The following is a 17,152-nucleotide window of genomic DNA, read 5'->3' on the forward strand; positions in this document are numbered from 1 at the left end:
GGGAAGTGCAAAGAGACCTGGGTGTTCTTATACACCAGTCGCTGAAGGTAAGCATGCAGGTGCAGCAGGCGGTTAAGAAGGCAAATAGTATGTTGGCCTTCGTAGCAAGAGGGTTCGAGTACAAGAACAAGGATGTCTTGCTGCAGTTGTACAGGGCCTTGGTGAGACCACACCTTGAGTATTGTGTGCAGTTTTGGTCGCCTTACCTGAGGAAGGACGTTCTTGCCATGGAAGGAGTGCAGTGAAGATTCACCAGGCTGATACCTGGGATGGCAGGAATGACGTATGAGGAGAGATTGTGTCGATTGGGCTTATACTCACTGGAGTTTAGAAGATTGAGGGGATCTCATCGAAACCTATAAAATTCTGTCAGGCCTGGACAGACTAGATGCAGGATGTTTCTGATGGCCGGGGAGTCCAGAACCAGGGGTCATAGTCTAAGGATAAGGGGTAAGCCATTTAGGACTGAAATGAGGAGGAATTTCTTCACCCAGAGAGTGGTGAACCTGTGGAATTCTCTGCCACAGAGGGCGGTGGAGGCCAGTTCATTAAATATATTCAAGAAAGAGTTGGATATATTTCTTAAGGCTAAAGGGATCAAGGGATATGGGGAGAAGGCAGGGACCGGGTACTGAATTTGGATGATCAGCCATGATCTCATTGAATGGCGGAGCAGGCTCGAAGGGCCGAATGGCCTACTCCTGCTCCTATCTTCTATGTATCTATGTAACTGCAATCTAATAGTGTCTGTCATGGCATCAATCAGATTTTTTCATCATCATTGGTTAAGACTCCAGGAACAACTTCAGAGTGTAGCTGGCATTTGAATAGCAGCATGGTTACGAGTCAGGTGGCTGTGGGATTCAAGCTTCACTGCAGGACTTCAGCATAAAATCCAGCCTGACTTCAGTACTGAGAGTGTGCTGCACTGTCAGCAGTGCTATCCTTCAGAGGCCCTGACATCTGTTCGAGTGGTTCAGGTGAATATTAAAATTCCCATAGCAGTGTCTGAAGATTGGACTTTGTTTGGTTCCGAGCCAAATGGCTGCATTTGAAAACATAACAAAATTCATTGTATGCAAAATGCTTTGAAATGTTTGCGACGTGTAATAAGGTGCTACATAAATTCAATGGTTCCTGGTTTTAAAAAAAATCTAGAAAGAACACATATATATCTTCAATAATGTGGCAGATAGTTTGAATTTAACTTTTTTATTATTAGGAATTGTATTTACTTACACAGAACACATCCTACATATATCAAAACAATCAGGGGGGAAAATTCGGTTGCTTTGTGCCTCCCGTTAGCACCCAATGGGGCATAAAGCAACTAGCGCCCGGGCGCGGCGATGTTTGCACTGCTCGCGAAATTGGCCATTTTGCGGCGGCGCTAAACAATACCACTATGATCTCCTGCGCCCGCAGATCGTGACCTCAGTCGAGCGTGCAACGCCCTGGACCAGATATTGAGTGGCGCCCCCTGCCTTACCATCTGCCGCCAGCAACGACAGGTGGAGGGGAACGTTTTGCAGTTAGGAAAGGACTAGGGGAGCGCTATTTAAAGGCGACCGCTTCCTGTCTTTTTTTGTTGGCGACATTTTTGCACCATGCATTCTGAGAGACACACTTCTGGAGAGATTCAATGCTGTGTGAAGGAGTTTTGGGTACTCAGCAGCACTTTGCAGGTTCATTTTGATTTGACCTTCCTTGCATCGATTTAGAAGACTATGGGGGCTGCTCTTTCCCTGGGCCTCTCCATTGTTCTTTCCAGCAGAATTGATGTACAGGTTTATCCAGGCCGAGGTTCAAGGCTGCAATGAGCAGGGTGTGGATACAGAGCAAAATTAACCCTCCCCTTTAAGAACTGGCTGGCGCCATTGTGTCTGTGTTCCATTGCTGACTGACATCCCATGAGCTTCGCCAGCATTCTGAGTTAGCGCCTCACACCTCTGCGTTAGCGCCTTGGAGGTGTGTAGCACCTGATTTAGCGCTCCAATCACCTCCAGGGGTGAAGTTTGCAGTCGGAGGCGATAATTAGCGTGGTTCAAGAAGGCAGCTCACCACCTTCTCAAGGGAAATTAGGAACGGGCAATAAATACTGGCCTTGCCAGCGACGCCCACATTGTGAATGAATTTTTAAAAATATATATTTCACATCATATTTTATAAAATCACTCGCATCCCATTTTCCAAATCTCAGTTTGCTTATGACCCAAAAGAACATTGAGATGACATGCCTACCATACAAGATCTGTAAGAAAAGCATGGAGCAACACTAATTTTCTTTAACATTTCTTTCTTTTTATAAATAAATACAGGAAACTTTGGTTTATCCGGAGGTTGTATGTCCGGAAACCTCGATCTAACGGCAGAAATCAGCAGCCGTTTTGTTAGTTTTTTTTTCTTCTCCTAGGTTTTTTTTCTTCTCCTAGCATTTTTTTAAAACAGTCAGTCTCTGTTAAGCCTCTCTGAAGCTGTTGCTAAGCTACAGAAATGCTTCCAAGGTACGGGCCAACTGTTTACAAGCTGTTGCTAAGCAAGTGTTTGTTGTCAGATACGGAGATGAAAACCTCCGTATCCTTCAACATTAGCGCTGATCTGTCCGGAAGTTTTCATAGATCGGCATCACGCTGGTCCCGTCGGTGCCGGATATCACGAAGTTTCCTATATATGTTCTTGGAGTGTAAATTTAACACATAGAAAGACAAACCAACCATTCAACTCCAGGTGAAAACGAGATCAATTTTGTACTGGAATTAACAATTATCCTACAAACACAGTCTAGGTCAATATTTGATCCAGATGTATGAAAGGTAATTCTTCCCAAATCGATAATTCAACATTTTTGGCATCAAATTCTTAAAAACCCATTCTGGCCCTTTTCTTTTTTGGCTGAGATGGTCTGAGCTGACTCTGAGGGGATGTTAGCTGGGACATTTCACAAGTCGATGCCACTTGTGAAGGTTCAGCAAATGACATCTGCGTGGAGGAAGCCAATGGTAATGACCAGCTTATTCCGTCATCCCCCTGATAAGGTTGGGGTGGGTGGTCTTCCAGCGCAGCCAAGTAATTTTGAAGAATTATTTTTCGTTCCTTGGGAACACTGACTAACTGCAGATCTTGTAAAAAAATCAATTTTGAAGCCTGGCTTTGTTCTACTACAGACACATTGGACTGAACTTCCTTTTCTTGTCTAGATTCTTCAGTAACTGTCCCAATTGATTGTTTAACTTCAGTTGATTTATTGGATAGGACATTACTTTCCCTTACTTCAGTTGATTTATTGGATAGGACATTACTTTCTGTACCAGACAAATAATCACTGTGTTCTGAATCCACCACAGAGGATCTACTCCAACCTGAAAAATCACTAAAGTCAGACAAGTCAGACACCGAGGATGTGAAGCTGCCCGACAGTTCTCTTCGTTGCCCTGCTCGAGCTAATTTTTCACGTCTTCTTTTTGCGCGCAGTGCTTGGACTTTCTTGTCCCGGTTCACACCTAGTTTCTCTGCCCACCACTCACTCCACTTCCCCTCCCATGCCGCTGTAAGTCTTTCACTTAGCTCATCTCTCCACATTGAGGGATCCACAAGATCTGGGACACTAACAGGATCCAATATTGGAAAAGTACTGTGACAAAGCACTTCCTTCTTCTCCATAACTGCTTTCATTTTATCCCATACTTCTCTGCATGCATCATTTGATTTGTTGCCCTTCTTAAACCTTTTAAAGGAAAACAGACACTTTGTACTGAAGACAGAATGTTTGTGGAGCTTATCAGAGCCACTTTGAAATTTCCTTTGTTTTTTTAAAAATGAGTTCATCCACCTTTGGCACATGGCAAGAGCAGCACAACTGGGTGTTAAAGATTTATTAGTACTACTCTGCTTGCTCAATGACTGGAATCTTTGTTTGTCTACTCCACTCAGTGAAGAGTTTTCTTCCTGTCTTTCACCTTCTCCTTGTGCCACATCTTCTGTTTCTTCATGCCTAAGTTCTGTAGAATGATTTACTGATTGTACCCCTTCACTCAAAATGGAGTTATTTGGTTCATGATCACTTCCAACCCTAGCACTTGAGGCTCTTGATAGGCTTTTTCCATTGGCAGATGAGTTCTTATGAACCAGCATCTGGTAAAATAGGTCTCCCACTGCAGAGAGCTGAAACACAGACAGCGTCTTTTTGCCACGACAATGGTAAAGGGTTGCGAGTCCTGTAGAACAAAAACAAGGTTTTTTTCCCCTCCTTTTAAATTTACTGTGAAGCATACACTAAATTGTAAATTTAAATTAGACCCATCCCCCACAAACTACGTAAATAGTCTCAAATTGTATAGACACCTTTATATTATGGATGTTGGATTGCAAAACTAATTGTTTATTCTGCAAGGTGCCCCTCCAGTGACACAGCAACTTGCCACGAGTGAAACTACTGTACATGGTTTTCCAAGACACAGCCAGTGCTACATAAAAGTTTAGCATACCTTTCTGCCACCCCAATACAACTATTGTAATGCAAAGATCTTTCAGTATTTCATAAACATTATATTTTCCATCTTAATACTTAAAAATTATATACGAATCTGTAATTGTGAACTGGAAAATACAGCTTATGTTTGTAGCAGCTATGCTAGTTATCAGTTAGACTAGTTCAGTAATATCTTTAAAAATCAGATCTCACCTGCCCCAGCAGAGTGGAGTCTCTCAGCAACCACTTCATGCTGCTGGGGTAACCTGACCGGTAGGTGCTGCATCATATCGTAAATACTGGAGAGCTTCTGTGGTGGGCCAAATGACTGGCAAGGAAGCTGCGTCCCACCTAACAGAAGTTATAAAGGTTTTGGTTAAATTCAACAATTCTAAAATAAATCACATTCCTGCTTTACAATATAATTGAATTTCACATTAGGCCTCGTCAATGGTTAAAGAAGAACACAAGGAAAATGAAGCAATTTGTTTCCATAATTTTCTTGAGTTTTTCACGAGTATATAGAAGAAAACCTACAGTTATTTCGGACAGAAATGCAACATTCCTTTTTGCTGATATTTTGTTGCTGGAAGACTCAACTGGGGATCTAGTGCATTCTGGACATTTCTGTCACCAAGATAGAAACCATCAGTTCAGCATCCCCACTTCCCCATGCCCAAGCCAAACCTCCCCCAAGGCCCCTCCCTATCCTAGCCCTGCACCCCCAGCTCTCTCTAGTATCTCTCCCATCTCTCTGCCTTCGATGAGCTCATCGCATCAATGAGCTCCACACGCTGCTCCCTTGACCCAATTCCCACAAAAATGCTGACCACCCAACTTCCCTTCCTAGCCTCATGCTAGCTGTTATTGTAAATGATTCCCTCTCCTCCAGCACTGTCCCCTCCCTTTCAAAACCACCATCATCCCCCTCGTCAAAAAATCCACCCTCAACCCCTTTTAAACTACCACCCCATTTCCAACCTCTCTTTCTTCGCCAAAATCCTAAACCTGTCACCTTCCAGGATCTGTGTCCAGCTCTCCTGCAACGCCATTTGAATCTCAGTTTCCACCCCTCCTACAGCATTGAAACAGCTTTAGCTAAAGTCACAAATTAGATTTTCTGTGACTGTGACCATGATTGCTTCTCATCCTCTCTGTAGCCATTCATACAGCTGAGCACACCATCCTCCAACACTTCTCCATTGTCCAGCTTGATGGGACTGCCCTCATTTGGTTCCACTCTTACCTATCGCATTGTAGCCAAAGCATCTCTAGCAATGGCTTCTCTTTTCACCCCTTCACTGTCATCTTACGGCTCCACCAAGGATCCATCTTTGGTTCCCTCCACTTCGTCATCTACATGGGGTCCCTTGATAACATTGGGTCAGCTTCCACATGTACGCTGATGACACGCCAGTCTACCTTTACACCACCTCTCAATCCCTCCACATCCCCGGTTCTATTCTTTAAAATCAGTTTAAAATGCACAAATTTCAGTTTAACACTTCCTTTATATACAGTATTTAAAATATTTGAGGGTGAAATGTTCTTCAAAACTGGGACAGACCTGCCATATAATATGCATAGTTATTGTGCAGAATTTGGTTCGGGTTGCCACAAGTTATCCTGGACATGCTGCAGAATTCTGGGGGCCCTGTTTAAAATTTCCTCTCTTCCCACCAGTGTCCCCCCACCCAAAAAAAACCATGCTATATTTCTCCTGGATCATTATCACCCCATTAATATTATTATAGAGTAAACAAACATAAGCTCACTAACTGCTATCATTAGTTGGAAGTTACCAGTCACCTGAATATTGCAGAAGTAACACTTCCTGAGTACGTTGAGTCCCAAGGAGAATCTTGTTTGTTCTGTTCCTTACAGCCCCACATGCAACTTGTGCAAACATTGGTGGTGACTCCAGCATGTGGGCCCACTTTAGAATGGGTACAGTAGGGAATCGTTCATCTACAATGTAGGCAGAATACTACATTTGAAAAATAAAATATCACTTTAGTATTCAAGCAACCACAAGTACCAATTGTGAAATCTTTTGAAAGATTTGAAATTAATGAGGTACAAGGTTTTAAAAAGTTTAGATCATGACTTCATAAATGGCAGGCCGTGGACCTGAAAAGATCACAGATAAATCTTTTTTGGACTATGTGGCACTCATTTTCTTCCCTCCTCCACTGAAGCCACTGACCCATCTTGCATTAAAGTTCTACTGGCATCACCGACTCTTTGGTCTTTGGTACACTGACAGTGACTATTTTCATGGGTAAACTTCTACAGGAGTGTTAGCAGGCTATTCACCTGTGGCATGTGACACAGATGAACCTTATCTTGTTCCCACCTGACATAAACACAATCACATTTTTTAGCAGGAGTCACTGGATAGCAGTTATGTATGGGAACTCAAGCTCATTTTTACTCTTTCCTAGTCTTGGCATACAGAAACCAAATTATACTATCTGCACCATCAGCTAACTCACCAGGGAACCAAATATGGTACCTGCCTGCTCTGCATCATGCCATATGGGTGTATTTATCAACGTGCTATCAGGGAAGTCTTGTTTTTCTATTAAAAAGCTGAAAGAACTTGGAATTAAATGTTTAAACAAAAAAGAACTGGTTCAAGTTAAGAAATTAACTGCAATTGAATTACAGTACACAGAACCGATAGCTGGACCTGAACCTGCGACTCAAAAAAAAGTTCCTTTTTTCCTCCCCCAACTTGAAGAAATTTCTGCAACATCCCTTAGCTCCAAAGCACAAAGTACAGATAGTAAAAGAAGGAAATTAAAGTGTGTGTCTGTGAGAGGGGGGTTTCAAAGAAGCTAATTGATTGGAAAGGAAAAGAACATTTATATAGCATCTTATGACAGCCTCAGGATATTTACAAGTGATTCACAACCAATGATTAATTTTAACGTGCAGTTACTCTTTCGTAAGCAAACAAAACTTCCAATTTGCACATAGAAAAGCCCACCAACAACAAATGAGATAAATAGCCAGTCAATCCGTTTTTGGCGGTGAGGGAGGAATGTTGATCAGGACACCAGAACTCATTCGATAGCAAAATACTGCGGATGCTGGAAATCCGAAATAACAGAAAACGCTGGAAAAACTCAGCAGGCCAGGGCAGCATCCGTGGAGAGGGAAACAGAGTTAACGTTTCAGGTCGATGACCCTTCGCCAGAACTAGAAAAAAAGCAGGAAAGGGAATAGATTTTAAAGCAAGTTGGGGGCTGGGAAAAGGGGGAGGGGATGAAAGAACAAAAGGGAAGGTCAGTGATAGGATAGAAAGCAGGAGAGATAAAGAGACATAAAGAGATATTGAACGCCAGAGGAGGTGGTGATGGGACAGGTAAAGACTCATTTCTCTTCTTTGAATTTAGCCATGGTATCTTTTATGTCACTTGAACAGTCAGATAGGGCTTTGGTTTAAAGTCTCATCTAAAAAAAAAAAGTGCCTCAGACAATGGCCCAGAAATTCGGGTCAAAGGCTTCCCGCAGGTGCAAGCCTCCAACCTGCACTTACCTAGCGCGCCGGCCGTTGTGCTGTGGGCCCGCGTGGGATTCTGATCCTGGGCCTCCTCCAGCTGCCAGCGTGCAGCGCTTGCGTATCCCAGGGTTTGCAGTTAGTTCGAAGCGTCCCCTGGGATCACGTGGGCCATGGAGAGCCAATGGTAGTAGGGAAATGCCCATTCATAAAATTGACAGGAAGAGCTGTCAAAAGTATAAATACTATAAGCCCCAAAACACAAATAAAACTTCAAATAATTTTTTTTTTTAAAACCATCACATTTTTAAAATAACAATAAATTACATAAAATAAGTATTTTAAACAATAATTTAAATGTTTGTAAAAATTAATTACATTTTCTAACGGGGCTAAAAATAAACTTACCTTTCTTTAAAGTATTTAAAAATAATAAACCTGTGGAAAAAATGTTTTAATTTTAATTAATTCACCACTTACCTTGTTAAAAGCAGGCCTTGGGCCTGCTTTTTAAAAAGTGTAACTGCTGGAGGCTTACCCTTCCATCGAGAAACCTGCAAAAAAACGTAAATTCCATGCGCATGCGCTGCCTCTCCGGCGCACGCGTTCCACCTCTGAACCCCTTCCTTTAAGGGAACGGAAGTTCCAGTTTCCCGCACATGCGCAGTGCATGCACGAAACCGGCACTTTCGTTGGGCCTACGGATGAGTACCCAGCGTGTACTCACCCGCGGAGACCCGAATTTCTGGGCCAATGTAACGCTGCCTCAGTAATGCATTGAAGGTAATGTGCTCGTGTCCTGGTGGACTGATTTGTTCGCTCATCCATTCTTACTAAATGGACTGCCGAACAAGCAAACCAAATCAGGTAACTTCAACACAAAGGATTAAAGGACACGAACCTGAGTGGTAATAAGGTGATGGTACGGATTTACATCTCGCAGATGTTTGGGAAGAATCACACGTTCCCCTTTTTGGCAGTCAGCAGCTGCTCCTATCTTAAACAAGTTTTGGTTACAGGTCTCACCAGCCTAAAAGTGCATATTTTAAAAAAAAGTTCAGAATCAAAATCATATTCAGGCAGACATGATGCGCAATATACTTGTGCATTATCCACCACCGAGGTATTACCACGCAGGCAGTAACAACACTGTGGTTACAAAAAGTAACATGGTGCTCGGTGGTCATGTTTCAACATTTAAAAACAACTTTTTCCACAGAAAAGATTTCGAAAAAGAATGTTTAATATTGGGTTTTTAAAGCAGTATACTCAAGTTTAAAAAAGGCACCTAGTGCAGCTTGTTCATTATTTTGTATTACAAAAAGTCTAATAAACTGAATGTATTAAGTGAATCTGATAATAACTCTTTCTCTGTATGTTCACTCGCTGTGAAATGAAGCAGTTTAAGGGTTTGCATCTGGCCTCGTCTCACCAACTCCCCCTTTGACGAGACCGAAGAAGCACACGTGGGAAAGACATGAATATCCAGTTATGCTCCTGGGTTTTGTTATCGTACAAGTAGGTATGAGGCAAGGGTGAATCAACTTCCATAAAAGAAAGAAAGATACTCAGACCATTTACAGGAGTGACTAATGCCACTGAACCCGAGAAAGCATCTACGGCAGACCTAAATTCATAACTGTGCCACAGAGTTACAGTTTCTTGTGGAATATTTTAGTTGTGCTACCAGTTGACCACGTCTACTGTTACATTTACATGATGACTATCTGCAATGCCTGTAGTTCTAATTAAAGTCTGAATTATTTCTGCACAGAGCTGTCCATATAATCCAGGAGTACAGTAATACACCACAAAGGTATTTGTTGTGTGGGCATTAAAAACTCCCCATTATAAACTCACCAGTCGGGACCAGCGTGGTGAGACCGGTATAAAAACCGGAGAGAGGCGAGGCCCGAGACCAGTCGGGACCAGCGTGGTGAGACCGGTATAAAAACCGGAGAGAGGCGAGGCCCGAGACCAGTCGGGACCAGCGGGAGCAGTGAGTCGGAGCCCGGTATAAAAACCGGAGAGAGGCGAGGCCCGAGACCAGTCGGGACCAGCAGGAGCAGTGAGTCGGAGCCCGGTATAAAAACCGGAGAGAGGCGAGGCCAGAGACCAGTCGGGACCAGCAGGAGCAGTGAGTCGGAGCCCGGTATAAAAACCGGAGAGAGGCGAGGCCCGAGACCAGTCGGGACCAGCAGGAGCAGTGAGTCGGAGCCCGGTATAAAAACCGGAGAGAGGCGAGGCCCGAGACCAGTCGGGACCAGCAGGAGCAGTGAGTCGGAGCCCGGTATAAAAACCGGAGAGAGGCGAGGCCCGAGACCAGTCGGGACCAGCAGGAGCAGTGAGTCGGAGCCCGGTATAAAAACCGGAGAGAGGCGAGGCCCGAGACCAGTCGGGACCAGCAGGAGCAGTGAGTCGGAGCCCGGTATAAAAACCGGAGAGAGGCGAGGCCCGAGACCAGTCGGGACCAGCAGGAGCAGTGAGTCGGAGCCCGGTATAAAAACCGGAGAGAGGCGAGGCCCGAGACCAGTCGAGACCAGCAGGAGCAGTGAGTCGGAGCCCGGTATAAAAACCGGAGAGAGGCGAGGCCCGAGACCAGTCGGGACCAGCAGGAGCAGTGAGTCGGAGCCCGGTATAAAAACCGGAGAGAGGCGAGGCCCGAGACCAGTCGGGACCAGCAGGAGCAGTGAGTCGGAGCCCGGTATAAAAACCGGAGAGAGGCGAGGCCCGAGACCAGTCGGGACCAGCGGGAGCAGTGAGTCGGAGCCCGGTATAAAAACCGGAGAGAGGCGAGGCCCGAGACCAGTCGGGACCAGCGGGAGCAGTGAGTCGGAGCCCGGTATAAAAACCGGAGAGAGGCGAGGCCCGAGACCAGTCGGGACCAGCGGGAGCAGTGAGTCGGAGCCCGGTATAAAAACCGGAGAGAGGCGAGGCCCGAGACCAGTCGGGACCAGCAGGAGCAGTGAGTCGGAGCCCGGTATAAAAACCGGAGAGAGGCGAGGCCCGACCAACTCAGCAGCGGGGAGAGAGGTAAAAAGTAATCAGTGTGTGACGTCACCAGGGAGCAGGTAGGTGATTGGTTGGTGAGTATTTCTCTTTTTTCAATACAAGCTTGAATTCTGTAGTGTAGTGGGGATAGTTGGTAAATAAAGCGCCCTAGAGCATACCTGTAACTGGGGTATTGGATAAATTTTAAAAATTAATTAAAGGAGTAAGTCATGGCAGGAGAGTTCAGACCCGTGTTCTGCTCCTCCTGCTCTATGTGGGAAGTCAGGGATGCTGCCAGTGTCCCTGACGACCATGTGTGCGGGAAATGCATCCAGCTGCAGCTACTTGTAGACCGCATTGTGGCGCTCGAGCTGCGGGTGGATGAATTTTGGAGCATGCGCGATGCTGAGAGGCTCGTGGATAGCACGTTTAGCGAGTTGTCCACGCCTCAGGGTAGGGCAGCACAGGGGGTGACCATCAGGCGGAGCAACAAAGGCAGGCAGGTAGTGCAGGGAACCCCTGCGGACATCCCCCTTTCAAACAAGTATACCGCTTTGGATACTGTTGAGGGGGATGACTCACCAGGGGAAGGCAGCAGCAGCCAACTTCCTGGCACTGGGGGTGCTCCTGCTGCCCAGGAAGGGGGGAAAAAGAGTGGGAGAGCAATAGTGGTAGGGGATTCTATAGTAAGGGGAACAGATAGGCGTTTCTGTGGCCGTAGACGTGAATCCAGGATGGTTTGTTCCCTCCCTGGTGCCAGGGTCAAGGATGTCACTGAGCGGCTGCAGGGCATTCTGGAGGGGGAGGGTGAACAGCCAGTGGTCGTGGTCCACATTGGTACCAACGACATAGGTAAAAAGAGGGATGAGGTCCTGCAGCAAGAATTTAGGGAGCTAGGTGAAGGATTAAAGAGCAGGACCTCAAAGGTTGTAATCTCTGGATTACTCCCGGTGCCACGTGCTAGTAAGTATAGGAATAGGAAGATAGAACAGATGAATGCGTGGCTAAAGGGATGGTGCAGGGGGGAGGGCTTTAGTTTCCTGGATCACTGGGTCAGCTTCTGGGAAAGGTGGGACTTGTACAAGTCGGACGGTTTACACCTGAACCAGAGGGGAACCAATATCCTTGCGGGGAGGTTTGCTAGCACTGCTGGGGAGGGTTTAAACGAACTTGGCAGGGGGTTGGGGTACAGAGTGGAGCTATAGTAGGGGGTGATTTACAGCCAAATACAGAGGGAAAAACAAGTCAGCTGGGAAGGCAGAGCAAATATGTGAAGGCAAAAGAGAATATGGCAGGGCTGGAAGGCATTTATTTTAATGCAAGGAGTCTTGCAAATAAGGTGGATGAACTGAAGTTGTTGTTGAACACATGGGAGTACGATATTGTTGCTATCACGGAGACATGGTTGAGGGAGGGTCAGGACTGGCAGCTCAATATTCCGGGGTATAGAATCTTCAGGCGAGACAGAGGGGGGTGTAAAAGGGGAGGGGGTGTTGCAATATTAATTAAGGAGTCAATTACTGCTGTAAGGAGGGATGATATATTAGCGGGTTCCTCTAATGAGGCCATATGGGTAGAACTTAAAAACAAAAAGGGGGCAAGCACTTTGCTGGGAGTGTACTATAGGCCCCCAAACAGTCAGGGGGAGATAGAGGAACAGATATGTAGGCAAATCTCAGAAAAGTGCGAAAATAATAGGGTAATAACAGTGGGGGATTTCAACTTCCCCAATATAAATTGGGACAGTCAGAGTGTGAAAGGCTTAGAGGGTGCAGAATTCTTAAAGTGCATCCAGGAGAGCTTTTTGAGCCAACATGTAGAAAGTCCTACAAGAGAGGGGGCGGTACTGGACCTAATTCTGGGGAATGTAGCCGGGCAAGTGGTGGAAGTGTCAGTAGGAGAGCATTTTGGCGACAGTGACCATAATTCGGTGAGATTTAAGGTGGTCATGGAAAAAGACAAAGACGGCCCGGAAATAAGGGTTCTAAATTGGGGGAAGGCCGATTTTAATATGATAAGGCAGGATCTGGCCTAAGTGGACTGGGAGCAGCTGCTTATAGGAAAATCCACATCAAAACAGTGGGAGACTTTCAGAAGGAAAATAGAGAGAGTACAACGCCAACATGTTCCTGTAAAGGTCAAGGGTGGGACCAACAAGCAAAGGGAACCTTGGATGACAAGGGATATACAAAAATGCATTAGAAATAAAAGGGGGGCTTTTGGCAGTTACAAAAGACTAAAGACGGAAGAAGCCCTAGAGGAGTATAAAAAGTGCAGGGGCATACTTAAAAAAGAAATTAGGAGGGCGAGGAGGGGCCATGAAATAACACTGGCGAGCAAAATAAAGGAAAATCCTAAGATGTTTTATAAGTATATTAAGGGCAAGAGGATAACCAGGGAAAGGGTAGGGCCCATTAGGGACCAAAGTGGCAATCTGTGTGTAGAGCCAGAGGATGTAGGCGGGGTTTTAAATGAATTTTTTGCATCTGTGTTCACTATGGAGAAAGACGATGCAGACATAGAAATCGGGCAAGGGGACTGTGACATACTTGAACATATTAGCATCGAGAGGGAGGAGGTGCTAGCGGTTTTAGCAGGCCAAAAAGTGGATAAATCCCCAGGCCCGGACGAGATGTATCCCAGGCTGCTGTGGGAGGCAAAGGAGGAGATTGCAGGGGCTCTGACACAAATTTTCAGAACCTCTCTGGCTACAGGGGATGTACCAGAGGACTGGAGAACAGCTAACGTAGTACCATTATTCAAGAAGGGTAGCAGGGATAAACCAGGGAATTACAGGCCAGTGAGTCTAACATCTGTGGTGGGGAAATTATTGGAAAAAATTCTGAGGGACAAAATTAATCTCCACTTGGAGAGGCAAGGATTAATCGGGGATAGTCAGCATGGCTTTGTCAAGGGTAAATCATGTCTGACAAATCTGATTGAATTTTTCGAGGGGGTGACTACGGGGGTGGATGAGGGAAATGCTGTGGATGTGGTTTACATGGACTTCAGTAAAGCTTTTGACAAAGTCCCGCATAGGAGACTGGTCAAGAAGGTAAGAGCCCATGGGATCCAGGGTGCCTTGGCGCGTTGGATCCTAAACTGGCTGAGTGGCAGGAGGCAGAGGGTGATGGTCGAAGGTTGCTTTTGTGACTGGAAGCCTGTGTCCAGTGGGGTACCTCAGGGATCGGTGCTGGGTCCCTTGTTGTTTGTGATCTACATAAATGATTTGGATGAGAATGTAAAAGGTATGATCAGTAAGTTCGCAGATGACACGAAAATTGGTGGGGTGGTAAATTGCGAGGAGGAAAGCCTCAGGCTACAGGATGATATAAACGGGTTGGTCAGATGGGCAGAAAAGTGGCAAATGGAATTTAACCCTGAAAAGTGCGAGGTGATGCATTTTGGACGGACAAATAAGGCAAGGGAATACACAATGAGTGGTAGGACCCTAGGAAGTACAGAGGGTCAGAGGGACCTTGGTGTATATGTACATAGATCCCTGAAGGCAGCGGAGCAGGTAGATAAGGTGGTTAAAAAGGCATATGGGATACTTGCCTTCATTAGCCGAGGCATAGAATATAAGAGCAGGGAGGTTATGATGGAGCTGTACAAAACGCTGGTGAGGCCACAGCTGGAGTACTGTGTGCAGTTCTGGTCGCCTCACTATAGGAAGGATGTGATTGCTTTGGAGAGGGTGCAGAGAAGATTCACCAGGATGTTACCTGGGATGGAGCGCCTCAGCTATGAAGAGAGGCTGGACAGGCTGGGGTTGTTTTCCTTGGAGCAGAGAAGGCTGAGGGGGGACCTGATTGAGGTGTACAAAATGATGAGGGGCATAGATAGGGTAGATAAAGAGGAACTTTTCCCCTTAGTAGGGGGGTCAATAACAAGGGGGCATAGATTCAGGGTAAGGGGCAGGAGATTTAGAGGGGATTTGAGGAGGAACTTTTTCACCCAGAGGGTGGTTGGAACGTGGAATTCAATGCCTGAATGGGTGGTAGAGGCAGGAACCCTCACAACATTCAAGAAGCATTTGGATGAGCACTTGAAATGCCATTGCATACAAGGCTATGGACCAAATGCTGGAAAATGGGATTAGACTGGACAGGGATGGATGGGCGGCGCAGACACGATGGGCCGAAGGGCCTCTTTCTGTGCTGTAAAACTCTATGACTCTATGACTATATAACACATCCTAACATCAGCGGGTACACTGCTCACCATTTTTATTGGAGGTGGGGGGTGGGGAGAGCAAACAATAATCATAATTTACAGAATATTCCTGAACCCAAGACCCATGAGTTCTAAAACTGTAAAAATAAAGTCTTGGTACTTCTTACCCTCACATCGGTTAAATCAAGCCCAGTTCTGTCAGCATACATATAGACCCGTGGGTGAGCTGTGAAATCACACCATCTCCAAGGCAACTGGGCGTTGAAGTAGAGGTTGTCCGTTTCCTTTCGAATTTTCTGAAGGCTAAGATATCATTTTAACAAAGAAAATAAAAAAGTAATGATAAATGGGTAAATGAACCCTTAGAATGATTGATGTATATCAATTTTAAATAAAATGTCTACCAAATAAGAAATCTTAAAACAAGTACCATCTAATAGTATCTCCACATATACAGCAACATTAAATTGTACAAGACATGCAAGGTTCCACAAACTCAGGTTCAAGCCCCTGTAAACTCGTCTTAGTCTGCGTATCCTTTGCATGTAACAAGGGTGCTACAGTAATCATGGGAGACTTTAATCTACATATAGACTGGCCAAACCAAATTAGCAAGAATACTGTGGAGGATGAATTCTTGGAGTGTGTACGAGATTTTTATTTTTATTTTTAAGACCAGTACGTTGAGGAGCAAACTAGGGAACAGGTTATCGTAAATTGGATATTGTGCAATGAGAAGGGAGTTAATTAATAATGTTGTTGTGCGGGGTCCTTTAGGGAAGAGTGACCATAGCATGATAGAATTCTTCATTAAGATGGAAAGTGAAGTAGTCCAATCCGAAACTAGGGTCTAAATCTAAACAAAGGAAACTACGAAGGTATGAGGAGGGAGTTGGCTATGATAGATTAGGGAGCTTCATTAAAAGGCATGAAGGTGGATAGGCAATGGCTAACATTTAAGGAACAAATGCATGAATTGCAACAGTTACACATTCCTTTCTGGCACAAAAAAAAAGGAAAAGCGGCCCAACCATGGCTAACAAAAGAAATTAAGGATAGTATTGGATCCAAAGAGTCATCATATAAAGTTGCCAGAAAAAGTAGCAAGCCTGAGGATTGGGAGCAGTTTAGAGTTCAGTAAAAAAGAACCAAGAGATTGATTAAGAGGGGAAAAAGAGAGTATGAGAGTAAACTTGCAAGGAACATAAAAGCAGACCTTAAAAGTTTCTACAAGTAGGTAAAAAGAAAAAGATTAGTGAAGACAAATGTAGGTCCCTTACAGTCAGAAACGGGAGAATTTATATTGGGGAACAAGGAAATGGCAGGGCAATTAAACAAATACTTTGGTTCTGTCTTCACGGAAGAGGACACAAATAACTTCCCAGAAATGCTTGGAAACCAAGAGTCTAGTGAGAAGGAGGAATTAAAGGAAGTTAGTATTAGTAAGAAAATAGTGCTGGAGAAATTAATGGGACTGAAAGCCAATAAATCCCCAGGGCCTGATAATATGCATCCCAGCGGACTAAAAGTGGTAGCCACAGAAATAGTGGATGCATTGGTTGTCATCTTCCAAAATTCTACAGATTATGGAACAGTTCCTGCAGATTGGAGGGTGGCAAATGTAACCCCACTACTTAAAAAAGGAGAGAAAACAGGCAACCTAACATCAGTAGTAGGGAAAATGCTAGAGTCTATTATAAAGGATGTGATAATAGGACACTTAGAAAATATCAACGGGATTAGACAAAATCAACATGGATTTATGGAAGGGAAATCATTTTCGACAAACCTACTGGAGTTTTTTGAGGATGTAACTGGTAGAATAGATAAGGGAGAACCAGTGGATGTGTTGTATTTGGACTTTCAGAGGGTCTTTGATAAAGTCCCACATAAGAGGTTAGTGTGCAAAATTAAAGCACATGGGATTGGAGGTAATATACTGTCATGGATTGAAAATTGGTTAACAGACAGGAAACAAGAGAGTAGGAATAAATGGGTCTTTTTCGGAGTGG

The 17,152-nt window shown here is 44.8% G+C and overlaps 1 protein-coding gene across 1 annotated transcript in view; it reads right to left on the bottom strand.

The window, feature by feature from the left end:
* Positions 1-1,196: 1,196 nt before the first annotated feature.
* Positions 1,197-17,152, bottom strand: part of taf1c (TATA-box binding protein associated factor, RNA polymerase I subunit C) — a 58,121-nt gene continuing 42,165 nt past the window's right edge. Inside the window, exons 10-14 of the mRNA XM_085973427.1 lie at positions 15,308-15,443; positions 8,875-9,003; positions 6,278-6,455; positions 4,682-4,819; positions 1,197-4,214 (exon numbers count right to left, since the gene is read on the bottom strand). Of these exons, the coding sequence (XP_085829553.1) occupies positions 2,860-4,214; positions 4,682-4,819; positions 6,278-6,455; positions 8,875-9,003; positions 15,308-15,443 (1,936 nt within the window). The 3' untranslated portion in view covers positions 1,197-2,859. The remainder of the gene's footprint in view (positions 4,215-4,681; positions 4,820-6,277; positions 6,456-8,874; positions 9,004-15,307; positions 15,444-17,152) is intronic.

The sequence above is a fragment of the Somniosus microcephalus genome, chromosome 2 (genome assembly GCF_052327205.1).
Source record: "Somniosus microcephalus isolate GS21.2 chromosome 2, FLI_Smic_1.0, whole genome shotgun sequence".
Classification (NCBI taxonomy): Eukaryota; Metazoa; Chordata; class Chondrichthyes; order Squaliformes; family Somniosidae; genus Somniosus; species Somniosus microcephalus.